This window comes from Polypterus senegalus, chromosome 13 (assembly GCF_016835505.1).
Source record: "Polypterus senegalus isolate Bchr_013 chromosome 13, ASM1683550v1, whole genome shotgun sequence".
In the NCBI taxonomy this organism is placed as follows: Eukaryota; Metazoa; Chordata; class Cladistia; order Polypteriformes; family Polypteridae; genus Polypterus; species Polypterus senegalus.
This window is the reverse complement of record NC_053166.1, coordinates 79248407-79269724: the sequence shown is the minus strand read 5'-3', so window position 1 is coordinate 79269724 and position 21318 is coordinate 79248407. Positions and strand designations below refer to the sequence as shown.

General features: G+C 35.2%; 1 protein-coding gene across 1 annotated transcript in view; it reads right to left on the bottom strand.

The window, feature by feature from the left end:
• LOC120542889 (scavenger receptor cysteine-rich type 1 protein M130) overlaps positions 1 to 20464 on the bottom strand; it is a 104963-nt gene extending 84499 nt beyond the window's left edge. The window contains exons 1-2 of the mRNA XM_039775606.1: positions 20387 to 20464; positions 19558 to 19587 (exon numbers count right to left, since the gene is read on the bottom strand). Of these exons, the coding sequence (XP_039631540.1) occupies positions 19558 to 19587; positions 20387 to 20429 (73 nt within the window). The 5' untranslated portion in view covers positions 20430 to 20464. The remainder of the gene's footprint in view (positions 1 to 19557; positions 19588 to 20386) is intronic.
• Between the last annotated feature and the right edge of the window lie 854 nt (positions 20465 to 21318).

Here is a 21318-nt window from a genome sequence, read left to right as displayed (position 1 = left end):
TTCCTGCTCCACCTTTAATGACTCCCTATGTCGTATAGGGTTGAGTATAAAATTCTAATAAACTATAAAGCTTTAAATGGCCTTGCACCAGAGTACATTAGTAACTTCCTCCATCACTATGGTCCTGTCTGACCACTAACACCAACCGATTCTGGCAATATCATTGTGCCCCTGACTAACCTGCATTCTATGGATGACAGAGCCTTCAATTCTACACTGCCCAGACCTTGGAATGACCTCTATAAATTAATGAGATCAGCTGACTATCATCTGACCAATTCTTTCAAATAACAACCTAAATCTAATTTGCTCAGGGAAGCATTTAACTTACCCTGATATACTGACATTTCTTTTAGTTTAACCACTCTGTTCAGATGTCCAACATAATTTATGCTTGTATCACAAATTATATTATCTGTTCTGGTTTTTCCTGTACTACAATGGAACCTCAATTATCCGGTTTAATGACCAGTGCCCGTCATCCGGATAATCAAAAATCACGGATAATCAAAAATAATTTTAAAAATTCACAAATGCTAGAATACAGTAGGTGCTGTACAGAGAAATTCTTATCTTTCTTGTGTTGTTTATGAAATTTTCTTGAAAAAAATCAGACAGGAGACGCTGCTTTGTGTTCTTGCAGTGCTTCAATTTTATTGAGGTGCAGAGTTTGAGAAGTGTTAGGATGTAACTAAAATTTGAATCCGCTTCCTGCTCAAGAAAGTCTAGCAATGCTTCGGCACAATTTAGCGCTTCTGCAAGCGAAACTTTCTTTTCTGAAGGTTCGTCTTCAACCGCATCTTTGTCTCTTCTGGCAATTCCACACTTGACTTCACTTCCACAGCAACGGCGGTGGCATCTTTCACTTGATATCCAAGCTGATCATTATCAGAGAGTAGCCATTCTTCGATGTTTTCTCTGTTGACATCTTCATATTCATTTACATTTTGAATTTCCTCCAAAACCGATGCCGCTGTTATTTCTTGGCTTTCACTGCCATTGACATTTTCAACACTATCCATCACATCAGGGAACAATTTTCGCCATGACTTTCAAAAGGTTAAGTTCAGCATGTCATCCACACTCTCTGAACATGAGAAAATTACTTCCTTAGTTGTCCATTTCTTGTAAAACTCACGGAGATCTCCGTCTTCTTCCAAGACTGAACAGAGTAAAGATTTCCTGTAACGACGCGTTTTTCCTTGAACTTTTCGAACACTGCTCTATCCAGATCGTCAAATTTTTAACCCTTTGTTGTCTTGTGCGCACTCGTCCCGTTAAATGTATTGGATGAAGTTACAAACTTGTAGAGTTCATCTTTCTTCCAAACAATTTCACACACTGTTTGATTTCCGATATTACATTCTAATGAAAGCTTAGCAATTGATTCCCCCTTTTCAGCACATTCAACAATTTGCAGTTTTGTAGCAATTGACAAAACAAATCTTTTTCTTTTCACTCCCTCACTGGACCCCAACATTTCGGCACAAACTTACACAAAGCTGCTTTCTAACCTTGAGGTGCGGACGCCAACTGAATGAACTCGGAAGCAGGCGTCACCTACACGGACGGTGCGACCCATACACAATCTATTCCAAGAAAAGCGTTGAAGCAGAAGACAAACGTCAAAACTTATTGACGAATGGCAGTCATCGGAATTGGGAAAAAGGGGAGGGAGAGTGTTCGGAACGGGTCCTCTGCATCGGATTAAGTCTAATGGTTTTTCACAGCAAGGGATCACCTGGCTGGTGCACAAATGCTATACTTTCAATCCTTTTAGAATAATTCTCAGAAACCCATCGACAAAGAAAACTTAGCTGTGACACATGTAGTGTAAATTCCTGTAGTCGGAATTCTTGGCGGCGAAATCTTGGCAGTCTTGTGATGTCTAGCAGTTTTTTTTTTTTTTTTAGGTGATCCCAGATAACCGAATGCATGGTTAATTGAAGACCGGATAATCGAGGTTCCACTGTATTTATGTTTTTGTATTTTATTCTGGTTTATTGTTGCTTATTCTGTTTAAATGCTTTATATATCCTGTATTTATCTTTATTTGGCATTCATACAGATATTTTTGCATCCAGTATTGTATATGCCCTGTTGTTCTTAGGAATTTGTGTGAAGTGCTTTAAGGATGGGAAAGATTTCATATACTACTCCAAATAAAAAAATGTTGGGACGGTATGGAAAATACATATACAGTATAAAAAATGCAGTGATTGTTAAATTTACCATGATGTTTATTTCATTGCAGACAGTATGAAACCAAGATATTTTATGTTTTGTCTGGTCAACTTCATTTAATTTGTTAATATAAATCCATTCTTGAATTTCAGGACTGCAACACATTCCAAAAAAAGTTGGGATGGAGCAAATTAGGGCTAGTGAGGAGGTAAAAAAATTAAACAATGATGTGATTTCAAATAGGTGATGTCGACAGGTGATTGTAATCATTATTACATACTCCAGGGGATTTATTTTTAGTTTCAGAGATTTTTTTACTGTAATTGTTGCATTTGATTTATATCTCTTTCAATACTTTAATACATTAGGAGTGATCAGTTTATATTTGATTTACAAACATTGCAAAAGTATGGTTTGCGTTAATATAAATTGAAAGGTGAAGGAACTCAAAGATAGGCCAAGCAAACACATGCAGAGAGTGCTAATTCAACATGGATGATTGTATCAGAAATGTTACAGAGGCCCCAGTGCTAGAGCTGCTAGCTTTGTTGATAACTTTCTTAGATTCTAGGTATCCAAGAAGGCCACCATCTTATAATTTAATGGTGGGCTAATAATAGTACAGGGTGTGGACACAAGATTGCGATGGCTGTTTTGTGACAATATGAAAGTGAACATGGAACATGTTCATATTGTCAATTTTTGTGTTTTTTTTGGTGGATTCTGCTACTAATGTTTATTTAACTAAGTATTTTAAAACACCTTTTCAATTTGCTCTTTTATATTTTAAATATTTTTTCTTTGTTTTTATACAGTTTTGTATTGTTTCTTATTTTAAGGCTCTTGTAATAGGGAGGTGTTTACATCCATTATGTGTTAATTAAAATAGGCATATGTTCTACACAGCTCTGCCCTTCAGCTTTCCTCGTCAGGCTAGTGATGTGACATGCTGGGGCTTTACACCACATGCTGTCTTCTGCAATTTGTCTCCTTTCACTAACTGAAAACTTACTGACTCAGTAATATGTGCTTGTCAGTGCATGCTTGTCGTTGGGGAAGCTATAAAATTGTACTTCTGTCCATTATTCTATTAAAAATTTGTACAGCTCCACTGGAAGAAGATACTGTAAATGACAACAAGATATTTTTGCCATGTTCAGATGTCACTTAATTGCAGAGACACTGTTCACAAGCAATTGTATGTTTGTGTTCTGGAAGAATGACAGACAACGGGCAAAGTGCAACTTGCTGCAATTGTTTTTATTTTTGTGATTTTACTCATTGTTGCTGAGATTATTCATTGACAAATCTAATCTAATAAGGAATAACAAGAGCTTTCTAAAATGTAATTATGTGACTACAATATATATGAGACAACTGGGCAATAAATTTTGGCATTATTAATATGGGTGACTATGAATATGTAGCTTCCCCAGTTTCTTCTCAGTCCTTTCACATGTCTAGTGTTACTAATTAATATTTCTTTTCATACACATATGTATTACTGGTATATTTTTACAAGATTTGCAATACCAAAGCACAATTAAAATATATAAATAAATAAATAAATAAATAAATAAATAAATAAATAAATAAATAAAAACTCGGATGTGAGCATCAGTAGGCTTTATGTCCTAGGAACCAAGTTACCTGAACTATTCTATAACATTTCAGTATATTTACCACTCTGATGCTGATCTTTCTGATCATAAAATAGATTATAACATAACAATATAGCAATTGACGAGAAGAATTCATAATTAATTGCAGAATTACGGTATTTTAGGGTTTCTCTAGAGTAACTCTTTCTCTTGCATGATTTGGCTCAAAAACTAATCACCATATCTTTATTTCATACCTGGCTTAAGTTTTGAGTTTGGTATTTTTCCATCCAGCAGTTTTTATCTCTACACCATCCTCAAGAAACTGTGACACACACCCATCATCAAGATATCAATGTTTTTGGTATCAGGGGAACCTAAAACATTGAGATCCGTCAAAAACTGGAGATCAAACTTTTTGACGACTCTAAAGCTTTTGCTCCTCCCCAATAGACGATAGGTTATGGTGGGGGAGGGCGAAAAGTAAAAAACAATGAGTAAAACAGTTATATTTCGTTGATAGCTTATCAAAAATTATTTTAATAAAAAGGCTTAAACCCAAGCAAAACTTGATAATTGAGGTACTGCAAAAATGTATATTATGGGCACAAAATATTAGAAAAAGTTCAAATGTATTTTAGGAACAAAATATTAGGGTATCAGTAAGCTACAATATTTAAGATATTAGTTGATTTCCTTGACTATAATAGTTTGAATTACTAAATGCTTAAAATATACATCACTCCAATTTCCATTCCTGCTTATTTCATTAAAAAGCTGTTGGAGACATTTTAAATATTTCTCCCTTAATATAAGATTTACCATTAACAGTTAGATGGAAATATATTCACCTTCTTTTAGAGTTTACAAATCTTTGCACCTTTAAAATGACTCAATATTTTAATATATTTGGAGCCTAATAACGGTTGAATGGAACATGAGCACAGCAAATTTCAAGGATGATTTACTGTAATTTATTTATAACCTTATCATCCCATACAAGTCAGAAAGGCTATACCACCTGTAGCTACAATAAATACACAAATACAAAAAATGTATTAAAATTTGGATCAAGTGTTACTCTGGAAGGATTTTGGCCACTTACAGCTTAAGTGATTTAACGTAGGAAGGGTTTCTATCATAAATCTGCTCATATTCAGTGTTACTTCAAGATTTGTGCCAGTTTAAAGCTGAACTTTGAATGGGAGTTTCCATAGCATAATGCTTTTGCACTGTAGACTAGCAAGGATATTTGGAGCTGTTGCATGACAAAGATACTTCAGTTTAACTACAAGGAGGTTGTCCACAGATGTCCACGGTATCTTTATCTTTTTACATAAAATCTTCTGATAGAGTATACAATTCATGATTCTGTTAATAATGACATACTATTCTGGTCCTGAGTAGGCCAAAATATTGCAAATTATGATAAACTCTAAAAATATCTAATTCACCAAACTTTAGAGCTTATTTATCCAGACCTGGTGCCTCATGCATAACGCCGTGCGTAGAACTCGCACTATAACATGACGTAAGCACAAAAGTCGAAATGTGCTTACACACAGAAAAATCCAGATGCAGGAATCTGTGCATACTCCAACTTCTGTGTTCTTCCGCTCCATAAATCCCGGTCAGCATGAAAAGTAACGCGCGCACCTTCTGTCCCGCCCTGTTTCCTCCCAGAATTACACCTCTTTGAATATGCAAATCAATATAAATAGCCCTTAAGGTCAGCATTCTGTGAAAAGGCAATGGCAAAAGCATGGGGGAAAATATAAGAATTTCAGCGAATACCAAGTGGAGGCAAATGAAAAACGTACTATTTGTTGATTTAAACAGTGGTATAATCAACAAATGGAAGTTGATCGAGTGACATAGCGTGTTGGAGAAACTTGAAAGCACAAGTTCACAAAGTCACACAGTGCCAAAATAAAAAAGAAGTCACATATCAAAGTCGCCGTGAAAAGCCGAGTTGGAGCCCACTGTCTGAGCTTATTAGGGTACAGACAAAAAAAATAGGCACACAGTGGGAAAAAAGCACGAAATATCAACTTTAATCTCGAAATTTCCACTTTAATCAAGTAGTTTATTTTGTCATTAAAGTAGAACATCATAAACTTCATCTTAAATTCATTTAATATACTAGTTTCTCAAATCCCATCGTAACTAAAGTAACACGTTAAATGCTTTATTTTGTATTTGATCATCAATGTGCTCTATGTGTGTGAATCACTACATGCTTCCGTTCTTTCTCTTTCTCTGACAGGTACAGAATCCATTACATTCGTGATATTACAGCTCTCTGTATAATTAAAATACTGAGATGTATACGTGATATAATTTTCATGATGATTGGAATGAAAGCATGTTATTAAACATGGGAACACGGTGGTGCAGTGATTGGTCATGTCTCACACAAGATGCTGCTGTGCCATGCGCGACCTTCGATGAAATAATTTATTGTAGCAGTACTGTCTCTTTCAAACATACTAACCTCCAATTACTGTCGTTACTTTTCTTTCCCCAAATACCCAATCACCACACAATCAGCTCTGTAATAGACGTTAAGCCATCTGTAAGCTTACAACGATGATTCTTCAAAACTTTTAAGGAACATTGAAATATCTTCTATCCATCTATCCTACCAGTGTCGCGCCAGCCTTAGCAAATATACAGCGTGCAAGACAGGAACAATACGTGAACTTGCTAGCGCTGCGGCACTGTGTCCTCACATGTTTAATCATTAACAATACAGATCATTTAAATGAAGTTAAAGTTTAATCTGTATAATATAATCAACATACTTTGCTGCATTTCATCTTAAAAATGATATTGTCATGATATGTAAATACGCGCTTTATGAAGTGGCGCAGGTTGTGCAATATTATAACTGTAGTGCAAGTTTACAGTGGGGTAATTGTACTTATAAGTACAAACAGTTCTACAAGGAGCAATTGATTAAGTGCGTTTATAGTTCTTGGGATGAAACTGTTTCTGAACCGCGAGGTCTGTTCAGTAAAGGCTTTGAAACGTATTGCCGTGGCTGAGTCGGCGTGTGCTTGATGCTGAATGCTGATAATTCTCTTCCCGATCAGCTGCTGCTGTGATTCCCCAATCAGACACAGTGATATAAATATGCTGAGTGGTGCAGTGAGAGTAATATGGAAAAAGATGATCCGCTGTGGCAACCCTTAAAGGGAGCAGCTGAAAGAAGAAAAAGAAGAACATGGTGCAGTGAGAGTAACAACGCTAAAGCAGTTATGGTATTTGGAATACTATGGCTATTCCCTGAGCCATTATATTGTTACAGGTAATCTACAATCAGATGCATTACACTAATAAACAATATGCGGTTAGTTTCAGTGTATTTATAAAGCCGCGTCAGAAATGTGGTTCTAAGAAATAAAGGGTAACCACACAGGAACAGTAGCACTGCTTTGACGCTGGGTGCCTCCAGTCTGCAAAATCGAGCGGAGAACTTGCGTATGACAGGGTATGTGGTACCGTAGAAAAGTGCGTGGCTTTACGCCAAGTGTAGGTTTTATGCATCACGATTTGAATGTGGAAACGTTCTTACGCAACATTTCTGTTCGTACACACCGTTTATGCATGAGGGCCCTGCTTTCTTTATTACTAGGAAGTATTTGAAGATTGAATTCAATCCATTGTCTGATATAATGAAAGATTTACAAAACTGAAAATAAGCCAAATATTAGGGCAGAAAACTACGAGCTTTCTGTGATTTGGCTGTATACAAGATATTATTAACATTAAAAGTTTTCAACTTTAATTTAATTTTAATTCATAATTTAGAAAGAGACCATAAAACAGAAACCTGACCATGTCAGGGTTGTAGGTAGCATTTTGGAACAAGGCAGAAAGCAACCCTAAACAGGAAAGCAGTAAATCGCAGTACCCACCAACTGACACACACACACACACACACTTATTTAACAATTAACTAAACATATGTGTCTTTGGAATCTTGAAGAAATAAAAGGAAGAAATAACAATAGAGACATGAGCAAGACATGTATACTCCACACAGACATTGACACACTTTGTTTTTTTTACTCAAGAAACTAGATCTGTGAGGTAGCAATTGTAACTGCTGAGGCATCTTGTCTAAATGAAACAACTACACCCAATGAAGTGTGTGCCATCCATGACTTAGTGTTAAATGCATTGTTTGATAATGAATTGATGAATTATGGTATAGTGGTCAATTTTTAATGAATAAAAAACTGAATTGCTCGCTTGATTTCCGTGGGTGTGCATTCTCACGCTGCTGCAGAAAGTTGGTGAGGTGATTGAGATGGAGCATGCCTGCATGTAAAGAGTGTTTTGTCTTAATTGCTCATTGGCTTTCCATAGTTCGTGATCAAAACAAGGAAGATTATAGGGAGCCAACACAGCAGAAAAAGGGGAATGAGGAATGAAAAAAAGGAATAAAAAACTGAAAGAATAGTGAAGAGAACTATGACAATAGCATGGTGGTGGAGAGGCAGGATGAGTCAGCCAGCCAGCCAGTGCAGTGAAGGGGAGCATGGGTGTGAGCCCCATGAAGGAGTGAAGGATTGGCGCTTTAGGGGTGGATCGTCCTCACTGAATATTGGTGAGGAGTGGGTGTGAAAGGGAGTTATACTTCAGGGTACACCAGGAGAGTGAGAAGAACTATGGGAGGACAACCGACCCTGACCAGTCTGGCCGACACCACGCAAGGTAGCTAAGACGGAGGTTGGAAGGTGTGGACCATGGCTTCTAGTGCCTCCGGCAAGTGGGAGAGTAATGGGTAAGCTGGGGAAATGAAGAAGGAGTTGCACTGGGCTCGTCTGACAGAGCTTGAAGGACCTGATAACTGTTGGTTTGCTCTGGTTTTTCATTCTGAATTTTAATCTCACGGATTGTTACCTGTTTTTAAGGATTATTTATTTATTGAAGAGAGCACTGTACTTTTTGGACACTATTTGCTTTTCATGGTTTTAATAAAAACACTATGTTCACTTTTGTACCTAACCCTTGCTTTGAATGAGTATCCTCAGGTACGTTATCGGCGGTAGTGAGTTCAAGAAGATCCTGAAAGCCAACCTGCACCGTTACTTTATTAAATGAGAATTTAAGGAACTTTTATAAAAAGGTAAGGCTAGCAGTTTTAAATATGAACCCTATGCATTGTAAATTGCCATATTTTCAACACTTCTAGGTATGAAGAAATAGAGATGTTTATTTATGGTAGGCATATGGTTATCCTTAACAATTTTACAATGGATTTGCATTTTTAAAAAATACTGCATTTCTCTTAGTGCACCTTGGTACATGAAGAAAAAATGAGGCAGCTCAAAAACCTGTGAACATTATGAATGGGTTATGTAAAAATACATAAAACGCAAAACAACATTTGCCACTGCACAAAACATTTTTAAAATTCTGCTCTTACTACACCCATATGGTCACCCATAATAGGGTCTCTTTGACACAACAACTGGGAAAACAGACAGGTCAGACACATAAATAGAGAGGGGAGGAAATAAAAGAAACACAACTTGCTTTTATTAATCTTTTGAATTAGTCAAATGAAACAGATTACATAATCTGGAATTCAATACCGAGAAAATAAAAGATCTTGTGGAAAATTCTTAGAATAGCATGGTTTTTTTGCTCATAAATCATGGTGCAAGAGAGCAACAGCACAGTATGCTGTTACATGTTGATTAGCGTGTGTAAGTAAGAATTTTACTGTAATCTATACGTCTGAAAAAAATGACCCTATAAACCCGAAAAGTTTGAAAACGAGAAAAGAAAGCACAATTTCTTCCTTTATAAAACAAGAGTTTTTCTCATTTTTTTTAAATCACCTTTTTATAATAACATTTGGATATCAAAGTAATTTGTACAGTATGGTACTTGCTCTTCATGGTGATCAAAACAAATATTAAAAAGCAAATGCATCAAATAAATGTCAGTCATGGTGGAATTGGACAGTATGTATTTTTTTAAGCTTTGAGTTTTACTTATGAAAGATCTGCTGAGATCATTATCTTATTTTTGGAATTTTTTTGCTTACATTTCTTATCTTTTATAGATAAGCACTAAACAGCTAAAAATACAGTGATACCCAGGTTTCTCCGGAACTTGTCCACTCCTCCAGTGGTAATGCTTAGTACTAAATACATTTTCTCCACCATTTGAAGAATTTAACTAACATTGCCAAGCTAATAATTTATTTTAATTTAAAAGCTTAACACTAATATAATTTTTAAATAACACTTCCATTAATACACCACATTCTCTTCCATCCAGATCTCTTTGGTTCTTTTGTTTCTTTACTTCATTCTCAAAATATCTTTAAATGATTATCATCAGCATCAAGCTTGGTTACATCAGCACAAAAATATAGCTTTATTAATTATTATTCTGGAATTTAATTTCCAAAATGTTAAACATGTGTATGGAAATATTTATGTACACTCACTGGTCACTTTATTAGGTGAACCTGTTCAACTGCTTGTTAACACAAATGACTAATCAGCCAATCACATGGAAGCAATCAATGCATTAAGGGATATAGACATTGTCAAGATGACCTGCTGAAGTTCAAACTGAGCATTAGAATGGGGAAAAAAGGTGAATTAAGTAAGGTGACTTTGATTTAATTAATGTTTACTTGATTAAGTGATTTGATGGTTGTTGTTGCCAGAAAGGCTGGTCTGACAGAAACTGCTGATTTGATTCACAGTCAACAATCTCTAGAGTTTACAGAGAGAAAGTGAGAGAGAGAGAGAGGTTGGGAGCATGCACTGATACAGTGCAAATTTCTATCAAACAGAATAAAATGAAAAGTATTAGGAAAGTGGACAGATTTAATTGAAGGATAAAATCACCCAATCACTGGGACCCTCCCCTATCTGTAAAGAACATTATGCAAGGGCAGAAGAAATGAGTATAGAAAGCCAACATGATTAACCAAAGAGGGCAGCAGTCCACAAAGACACCAAAAAAGAAAAGGAAGAGAGGGGTCTGAGTTCCCACTGTCACCGACCACCTGACATCAAGCCACCCACAACACTGGAGACTGAAAGCCATTTCCTGATGTTGAACTTAAATGCACCATTGATCCTTAATCCCAAGATTTAAAGGGGAATCAGAGTATAAAAAGCAGGTACTCAGGACACAGCAGAGAAAGAGAGATAGGGGCTTTCCAGCCAGACACCACCTGCAACTCACTATGTGACTCTAAACAAGTCACTTAACCTGCTTCTGTTAACAGCAATATTCAAGTGCTGTATTTGTTCTGCCACTGCCATTTTCTATCCACCCATTTTCTAATCCACTAGCTCCAAGTTAAGTGTTTTGGTGGGTGCTGACCTATTTTGACAGCTTTGGCTCCTGGGCAGGGAGCATATAAAGGGTACATGCATGCATACACCTACACTCACTAAAATTAACACTAATACATTTTCCAATTAACCCAACATGTGCATTTTTGGGGAAAAATTAAAAAACCTGGAGAAAACCAATACAGAGAGATGAAGAATTCCAGATAAACAAATCACCATGCTAGTGTTCAGACTAATCTCCTAGAGAAGTAAAATAGTACACTACAGCAGTCTATACATTTGAAAGCATACTGTACTCAAATAACAAAAAGGATTTTGGATGCTGGATCATTTTTTTACAAGGGGGAAGGTTAAGTAAGTAATCTCTGAACAGAATCAATATCAAAAAACAAGCAGAATGTCTTATCAAGAAATTGGCACACACAGCAGGAGATAAGTGGAAATGTGTTGGAGAAAGCATAGGTTGACAAAGCACCTTAAAATATGAGGGAACATGAACTTATTAGATGGATTTGCCAGAATCAGAATGAGTAACCCATAGTAGTTTTCCATGCAGCTGTTCGAATGCATGGGGTAACAGAACAGACATAATTCTCAGAGGTAGAAGATTCAGGCACACAGTTGGTGTTATGTGAGATGAGCTAGTCACAAAAACCAACAATAAAAACAGTCATGCGTTACTTTACACACAGCCAAGTGTCATAGGAGAGTAATAATTTTCTAGAAATTGCCAAAACTAGATGCAGTAATAAATCTTTCTTTATTACTATTATTATTTCATGGGATTTCATATATTTTCTGATTCTTGGTGGGTCCTTTAAGGTTTATTTTGATCTTTACTGCTGTACACTGCTAATTCTTAAGCATTCTGCTAGCATTGTCTTCCTTACATTAGTGTTTCTCAACCTTTACAATTACAGTAGTTTTTCCTTTTTAAACTCAATGACAACCTAGTAGCAACTATTGCATACTGCCCCCCTCCTCCCCAGTGAAACAAGTGCAATTGGGATCCCCCTTGATGAAACAAGCTCACTTAGACACTGCAAAGCATATTGCGCAGTGCTGCTGATCTCTTTGTGACCCACCATGGCCTACCGTGACCCACTCACAAACCAACAATGACAACCTACGACCCATTGGCAGCAACCCAGCTCATAATCCAGTGGTTGAGAAGCACTGGCTTAGGCAAGTCACCACAACCCACTCGCAAAACAATGACAGCAACCCATGACTCACCTGTGGCAAGGCCAAGTTGTTGAAAAACACTGCCTTACACAGGCATGTGGACACCAACACCAAGGATCAGTTTATGCTACTCCATACTGGCAGTTAAAATGTGCCTACCTATGACCAACACCTGGCCCTCAGAGCCTCAGTTGCAATGACCTGTACACTTTGTAACCGATATATGTTTAATCTGACATACAGCCAAATGATCGGTCCCAAATTGGAACTGTAAGCTCTACCAGTATTTGTTCAGCTTGCATTCTGAGTTTCATCAGATGAAACTGGTGTTCATCAATGATGAGCTGATAGTTCTGCATAGGCTCCTACAGGCAAAAAGGTGCCTTGGTCAGGCACTAACGACTATTTTTCAACCATTACCAACCTTCATAGACAAAACTTTGCATCAGTTACATTCAAAACGCTGGGCATCTATGCATCCAAGAAACAATGGCAAACTGCACCTGTACCTTTGCAACTCAACATTAGCACTAGCTCTCTGTGTTTACCTCTGCATCAACTAAGCTCAGGTTCTGCTTCTTATTCTTAGCAGAACACCCTATTGCTTAGAGTGTGGCCTGCAATAAAGGTGGGTAGTTGATACATTTTCTTCTCAGGACACTGTAATATCCCTGTCAACACCCTGAAGGTTGACTAGTTCTGAGATGCACTTTTACAAGCTCAAGCTTTATGTCAGTGATTATGCCCAATTTGGGGCGAATAAGAAGCAGCATTACGTCATGAAGGAAATATCAGCTCTTAAACTCTACTGCAGAAGATGACACTTTTACCTATGAAGCTGTAAAGGATGAATTTAAAGAGCTCAACAGTACTTTGAGGAAGGCAGGCACTATACCATAGGTACGAAGGACCATGTTGGGAGACAAGTGCCTTTCAACACCAAATTTTTCAGTCAAACTCAGACTAACAACATGAAAATCCACATAGCACCAAAATTCATCTTTACAGGCTTAGTATTATAAAAATATTTATCTGTGCCAAAATTGTTTTTATTAAAACAGAAAACATTCTATTTTAACTTTGATTTCTATAAACCTTTCATGTATGTATGTACTGAGTGAATGGTGCTTTTTCACGTCCATATTGCAGCAAGCCAAGCTGTAAATGTTACTTCTTGTGAGATTTGTTATCATTCTTCAGAACACTGGGAAAAGCTCAATAATCTCATTCTGGACCAACTGACAGTGTCCATTCATTGGACCGATAACAAATTAATGTGCTATATTTTTAAATTGACGTATACAACAGTTTCTAGGTGTGCTGCAAGTATGTTTTGTGTTGATTAACACATGCAAATAAGCACATGCTCCATACTCTTTACATGTAACAATAACCTTATACACCCCTAAACCTATAAATATTTAAATTTTAACCCTTAATGTTGAAGGAATTACAATTTAAAGAGACAGAAAAAAACATTTTTACTGAATAACCTGACATCAAAAGAGACAATCAACGTTTATGACATGTTATTTTTATGCCTCTAAATAAAATTTGGCAGTAGAGCAAGGTTGCCATTTTCAAATGTACATGCTCATATTTTTAAAAATGCACTCATTCTTAACCAAGATTTATATTTAAAGACAAGAAATAAGCATTCACAAGTTAAATTAAACAAATTACATTTATACGGCCAATAGACAAGCTTGATGAAGTTTACTCATCAGACTTTTATATAGCACTTTTATAACATGCACCTCATGAAAGTTGTGTTGTTTTATAAATATTAAATAACAGTTTAAGTTAGATTGAAATGATTCTCTTCTTAACCCTTACCACATCCTTGGGTCAAATTTAACCTGTTTTTGTTTCTGAAATCAGTAAAAGCAACCTAAATGTAATCAGGATGAAACTTTGGGATTTTTCTCTTTTTTCGAGTCAGTTTTGACCCATTGTTCATTTTGATGGATTTTTCACAGCATAGTTTTCTCATATCCTATAAAATGTATTTTAAATGTCATCTTTTCAGCACGGAAATGTGAAGTATTTTTGTAAAGTGCCCAAGCTTCACAAAAAGCAAAAAAAAAAAGTGTATACTAAAGTGTATTTTGCCCTCCATTTACGATAGCTTGCTTGTTCATAACCTATAAAACCACATAAATATCATGTGTTCAACTGAAAAACATAGGATCATTGGGACATCTAAAATGGGCTATCAGAATTGGATCAAAAAAGAACTGTAAATATCAGCATTGAGTCAGCACTTAAAGACATTGTAAAAGTTTGCTATTTTACACTGGAATAATTTGTTTTTTCCATATTCTGCACAATATTTGTAGGCATGCCAAAGCAATATCTTGAGAGAGTTGGATTCTATTGCAAACAGTATATAAGATGTAAAACTTATGTATCTTAAAAACTGAAATTTAAAATTCATTTTATTTAAACTTTAAAAAGGAAATTTTACGACTGTAGTTCTCTATGGACCAAAATCATAACAATTTACTCAAATTAAACCAACTACAGTATAATCTTTAAAATGCACAAATTGGTCATCCAAACAAAAAGAATTCAAGGAACCTATATGGAAAATGTGTGCATAATTGCATAAAAGTGGAAGATGTGAACACACAAGACATGATAAAAAGGAAAGATAAATTCTATCTATACACATAGTGGATGTTCACTATAGCTACTGTATCATAATATTACCGATATGTATTAGTATGTTTCTACCTATTTCTCACACATGCTTTAGTTATCATAGTGATACATTAATAAATTATTCACAACACCAACAAATATATGAGAAACAAAGAATATGTATAATAATATCTGCTTAGCTGGTGTGTAGTCAGGAGAAGTTAAAATTTATGATTATAAAAAAAATTAAATGTCACTAAAACCCCAGGATTCACTTTATCATGCAAATAGCTTTCTTTTCACATCTATTATATTAATGGCTTTGATGACTAGAAGTAATTTGCTCAAAGTTAAGCATTTGCTAAACAATGTCCACATGTCAGTAGTAAATTGTGATAAATGTTCCTTTAATGCTCGGTTTGCTGTTATTTTCAGATTAGTTATGTGTTGCCCTGTTGTTGCAACTAGTGTATGTAGTATTTGTAAGCAGCATTAGTAATAGACTGATACTAACAAATACTGTAGCTTTGATGTTAGCACTCACATATGCCACTATAAATCTGCTGCCAAGGTATACAGAAGCATTGTATTGTGTATGTCTAATAACAGAACTCCAAAAAAAATGAAATACTATGTATTTTAAACAGCACCTTTCTGAAGCAAAGACTATTACTAATATGAATATCTTAAATAACTGTAGATACATCTTTTTTAATCTTGATAAACAGTTTAAGAGACTAGCTCAGAATCACATAGGTGGCTAACACTGGGAATGGAAACATAAGCCATGTGGTTTAGACTCTAGATCCTTATTAACAAGGAACCACACTATTACTGTTAAAGAACCTATTAAATAATTTTTATCATAGCGTGGTGGCTGCCTTGCAACAAGAAGACTAGGCTTTAAGATCTGGGTGATATTCATGTTTACCCCATGTCCATGTGAGCTTCCACCAACAAGCAAAAGACATGCAGGTTAGGTGGATCGAGCCCCAATGTGCATGCGTGTACTGTATGTGTGTTCACCCTCCAACAGGCTAGAGTCCTATGGGGGGGGTTGTTTCTGTTTTGTGCCCGAGTCTTGCTAGGACAGACTCCAGCTTCCTTGTGACTCTGCTCTGGAGAGATGATTTTAGAAGATGGAAAGATGGATGGATAGACAAATCTCCCCACCATTATATCAAAGGTTTAGTCCTTCCTCAGCATTTTAACAATCCCTTTAGGTCACAATAAATGCTGTCCTACTATTCAAGTTTTAATCAGGTAAAAAAGAAAAAAATAAGACAAACATAGTTCTGATTACTGTAGGTACTTATAACTATATACAACATTAAAGAATGATTAGTAAAATGTAATAATTTTTTACCTAATGAGACATTAGTTAAATCTTGTATTGCTATGACTTACAACAGTGGACGAGTCATCAATTATCCTTAACACTCACAACAACACTATAATTTATTTGTGGACAGAATTTGTGCAAATTTAACAAGATGCTGTCAATTTTTAAACTTTGCTTAACCTGTGCATGTTTAACACTGAACTATCCTCTAGCACTCATATTACTGCTCTTAGACATTCTTTTTCTAGCTAAGAAAACATAAGATTATTTATCATTATTCAAGACACAAAAAAACTTCATTAATACATTAGTTTTTAAGCAGAATTTGCTACTGTAATACTTTACTCACATACTGTTTAAATCATTTGATCATTAGCCTGCAGTTAATTTAAGATACCGATGCATATATTGTTAGCAGAAATGGGACATACACTTTGACAATATAGCTCCTGTTCTTAACACTGTTGGATTCTTGTTAAGTCTCAGCTTGATTTCTAAATTATAAATGGCTTTTCGGCTAAAGTTAACTTGTCAATGTGTACACTCCAGAGCATTCACCATAATTGCAGAACACAGACATTTTAGCAAATCCAAAGAGAAATAAATCTAGTGTAGATGGAAAGCCTTTAGCCACGTGGCCCCAAATATTTGACTGATGGGTCACCAGTCTCAGCATTTAATTGAGAACCTTTGGCATCAATTGATACAAATGCACAGATATTTCAGTTCTAAATGGATAAAACCACATGTGGGCATAATCTGTTCTTAAAATGTTGACAACAACCACACATATTTTTTAGGTAAAGGACTCTTTTCTCCTTTATTTAAATATATTTAAATGTGTACTTCAGCAGAATGATTAAATTATATGATAGATTTTTTTAAATGTTTGGATAATGCGGATCAATACTGTAGGACTGACATTTTCTTTAAAACTTTTAAAATTAGGAAATGCTGTATATATTTTAATTGTAAGGTTTTAGGACTGATTCCCATACAAATAAGACAGTTCACTCTGAGCGCGTTATGTCAAAGTATTCATACAGATACAGTATTCATTTTCTGCTTTTATTTGACAAAATAATATCCTAAAATAATTAGCTGATTAACATATTACTGGAATGCAACACTCTTTGTGCATGGCTGTAGGTAAAGTTTGAGTCTTTCCCATTATTACTTTGCTGCAGTGTATTATTTGAACATACTGCTCACTTCTCCATTTAGAGAAAAAGGCATGATTGTGGGGTTACAAGCTGAAAGTTGAATCCCCTATTACAAATACACAACTACAGTATTTAGTAAAGTAAATAAATATATAGATAAATTATTGCCTTGTCAGAAGATATCGCTAATGCATTAAGATATAAAGTTAATCAAAGACTTTGTTAAATGGTGCGACTCAAACCACTTACACCTTAACACCAACAAGACCAAGGAGCTGGTGGTGGATTTTAGGAGGCCTAGGCCCCTCATGGACCCTGTGATCATCAGAGGTGACTGTGTGCAGAGGGTGCAGACCTTTAAATATCTGGGAGTGCAGCTGGATGACAAATTGGACTGGACTGCCAATACTGATGCTCTATGTAAGAAAGGTCAGAGCAGACTATACTTTCTGAGAAGGTTGGCATCCTTCAACATCTGCAGTAAGATGCTGCAGATGTTCTACCAGACGGTTGTGGCGAGTGCCCTCTTCTACGGCAGCATAAAGATGAAAGACGCCTCACGCCTGGACAAACTTGTTAAGTAGGCAGGCTCTATTGTAGGATTAAAGTTGGACAGTTTAACATCTGTGGCAGAGAGACGGGCACTAAGCAAACTCCTGTCAATCATGAATAATCCACTGCATCCACTTAACAGTGTCATCTGCAGACAGAGGAGCAGCTTCAGTGACAGACTTTTGTCACCGTCCTGCTCCACTGACAGACTGAGGAGATCGTTCCTCCCCCACACTATGCGACTCTTCAATTCCACCCGGGGGAGTAAATGCTAACATTAATTTTATTTTCATTTTTTTCATTTTTATTACTATTTAATTTAATATTGTTTCTTTGTATCAGTATACTGCTGCTGGATTATGTGAATTTCCCCTTGGGATTAATAAAGTATCTATCTATCTATCTATCTATCTATCTATCTATCTATCTATCTATCTATCTATCTATCTATCTATCTATCTATCTATCTATCTATCTATCTATTAATACTACAATACACAGATAATTTTGTCACTTTAGAAAACTTTATATATGCACACATGTTATCTGAAAAACAGATATTTTAAAGAACATTTATTAATAAAAAGATGGGTATGGGGGATTCTGCAGCACATCCCAGCAGCTCTGGCCACAAGTCAGGAATGAACTTTTAGACCAGGTCTCCTCAATTGCATCATGGAGGGCTACAAAGGCTGCAAGTTTTTGCTTAATTAGAAACTGTTTATTTACTACTAAATGAACTTTGTTTTAATTAACTTGCTTGTTATGATTCAGAAATCGTATTGCCTATTTTAGTTTTAGCAGTTGTATTAAGGTTTTAATTGCTGCCTGTTTTCTTAACCAGCCACCAGTTAATAATGTGGTGCAAATGAGAAAGGACCCATCAGCTCTCCATTAAACCTGGGTATATGAATAATTAAATATCTGTGTTAATAAAATACTTTGAAATAAATGAGAGAAAAGGGAATGGCCAAGAGATAAAAATCTGTTTTGGACCACAAGATGTTCTCAGAAAGTGATAAAAAATGTGTCTTGAGAGTGACCATTTAATTAAATAAAAAAATGTTATCTACTTGTCCTAGCTTATAATTATAAAACTGGGAGGAACAAAACGCTGCACTCACTGTGGCCATCCAGGACTGACATTAAAAACCCCGACTTTAGACAGTGAGAAGTTCATTGCAGAATACACTCACTCAGAGATATGCTAGAAAGTCGACCTAACATTTGTATCTCTGGGATGTACAGGCAGTACCTTTAGACAACCTATGAAGAGATGTGGAGAACAAATTCCACACAGACAGAACTAAAGTCAAGATATAAAAACCAGGCTCAGATGCTGTAAGAAAACAGCGCTATATGAGTGTACTTATTATAAAAATGTTAGCATAGCATATACTGTATATTTAAAGAAAACTACAGTTACTAGTTGTATTAAACATGCAATGGCCTAAGTACAATACATTCATTTTAAATTAAATTAATAAATATACAAATATGTATTGGATTATTGTCAATTTATTGTCTGAAAATGATGTTTTAGGACTTACCTTGCTTCTGAGAATCTACCACTGCAGGACCTAACAAATGACAAAATGAAATATACTGACATAAGTGACCCCATGCAGCACTATATAGTTACTGCAGATTATAAAGAATATATAGAATGGTAGTTACTAGTTTTATTAAAAATTCAATACGTAAGGACAATACATTCATTTTAAAGGATTTATAGGTACAGCGGCATGATGGTTAATATATTTTTCCTAATACTGAAATATAAAGATGAGATGCGTTGTATATTAATGGGTATAATAAAAATGAATACAGAGGAGAAATTTTCTAGTTTAAAGAAGAATCTGAATATAACAACTTTAAAAAAAATCCTATATCTTCTTATGATCAAAATACAAATTTTTAATATATTTAATATAGATCATGTTTAATTAAATTTAATTTTTGTTATAATTCAATTTTATAATGTAATGGAAAAAGTGGGTCAGAAAATAATTGTGTAGAACAGCAAATAAAAATTGAGCCATTTATCCAATCTGACTGAAACAAATCAGAAAAAGTAAAGGTTATTCTATATAAAACAGACAAGAATTAGCAGGGACTTCATTTAGATTAACAAGTAATATGAAAGAGAAAATACATATTTTTAAAGGAATTATGCACTAGTCTTTATAAACACAATAATTTATGATATTCATTAGTCTTTTGTATTATAATAATTGCAAGTTGTAGAAACTGCAAATTACATTTTAATCATCAAATATGTATCTGATTACCTAAATCAAGTACTCTTTTTATTAATTGGTAGATTGAGAAGAAAATATTTGAACAGTGGATAAAAAAATAGATAAAAGGCCTTCTTACCGTTAGTAAGCCACAAGCTAAATGTAAGTTGAAAAAGCAGCATTTCAGTTTCTTATCAGTCAGACATTGATGTGTTTTTGAATGAGAATAAAACATAACATTTTGCACTAACAGAGATGCTAATATTCTGATATGTCACTAATTGTAATTTCCTGTGGTGTTCTCTTTACCATTTAAGGTAGAAAGATTTAAGTATAATCACATACTATATCAATAACAGTCTTGCAATGCACGTTATGACCATAAATTTCCATCCTAGAGCTCTATCATGCAACAATCAGCCAGCCTGAGTGGCAAGTTCTTGAAAAAAGTTATATGCATGTACTACAATTACATTTAGATTATGGATAAACCATCTGGTCATTTACACATATCACAGCCAGAAACTTAGTCAATTTCTCTCTCTCTCTTTGCTTTGTCATTCCAGAATATCCCTGTTACCATATTTAGAGCAACAGACTCTTTTGATCATCTTGGTGCAACTGCTCCCTTGAGTAAGCAACTACTCCTTCCCATCAAACTAAACATCTAAATGGTTGACAACTCTAGTTAGTATAAATGGTACAGTCAAATACTTTTCTTACGTCAGATCATCATAATTTATTTAATCCAGTATTTTCAGATGGTGTTTTTAAGTTCACATACTCTGTTGCCAATAATTTTCTGTCACATTAATTTCTTTTATATTTCAAAACTGTACCTATTTACTAAACTGATATTTTTAAGTTTGGCCTCTGGAAGCAGCTAATACAAAAAAAAAAAAAATTCTGTTTTGGTTTTTACGATATGTTAAAATGAGGCATGCGTACTTCTTCTGAAGTAATGTAACATGCTTTCTGGTGTTTTTATGATAATTTTTTTTTTAAAACAATCTGAATCTCTCTTCTGAAAAGTGCCCTGAATAACTTCTTCTTCTTTCGGCTGCTCCCATT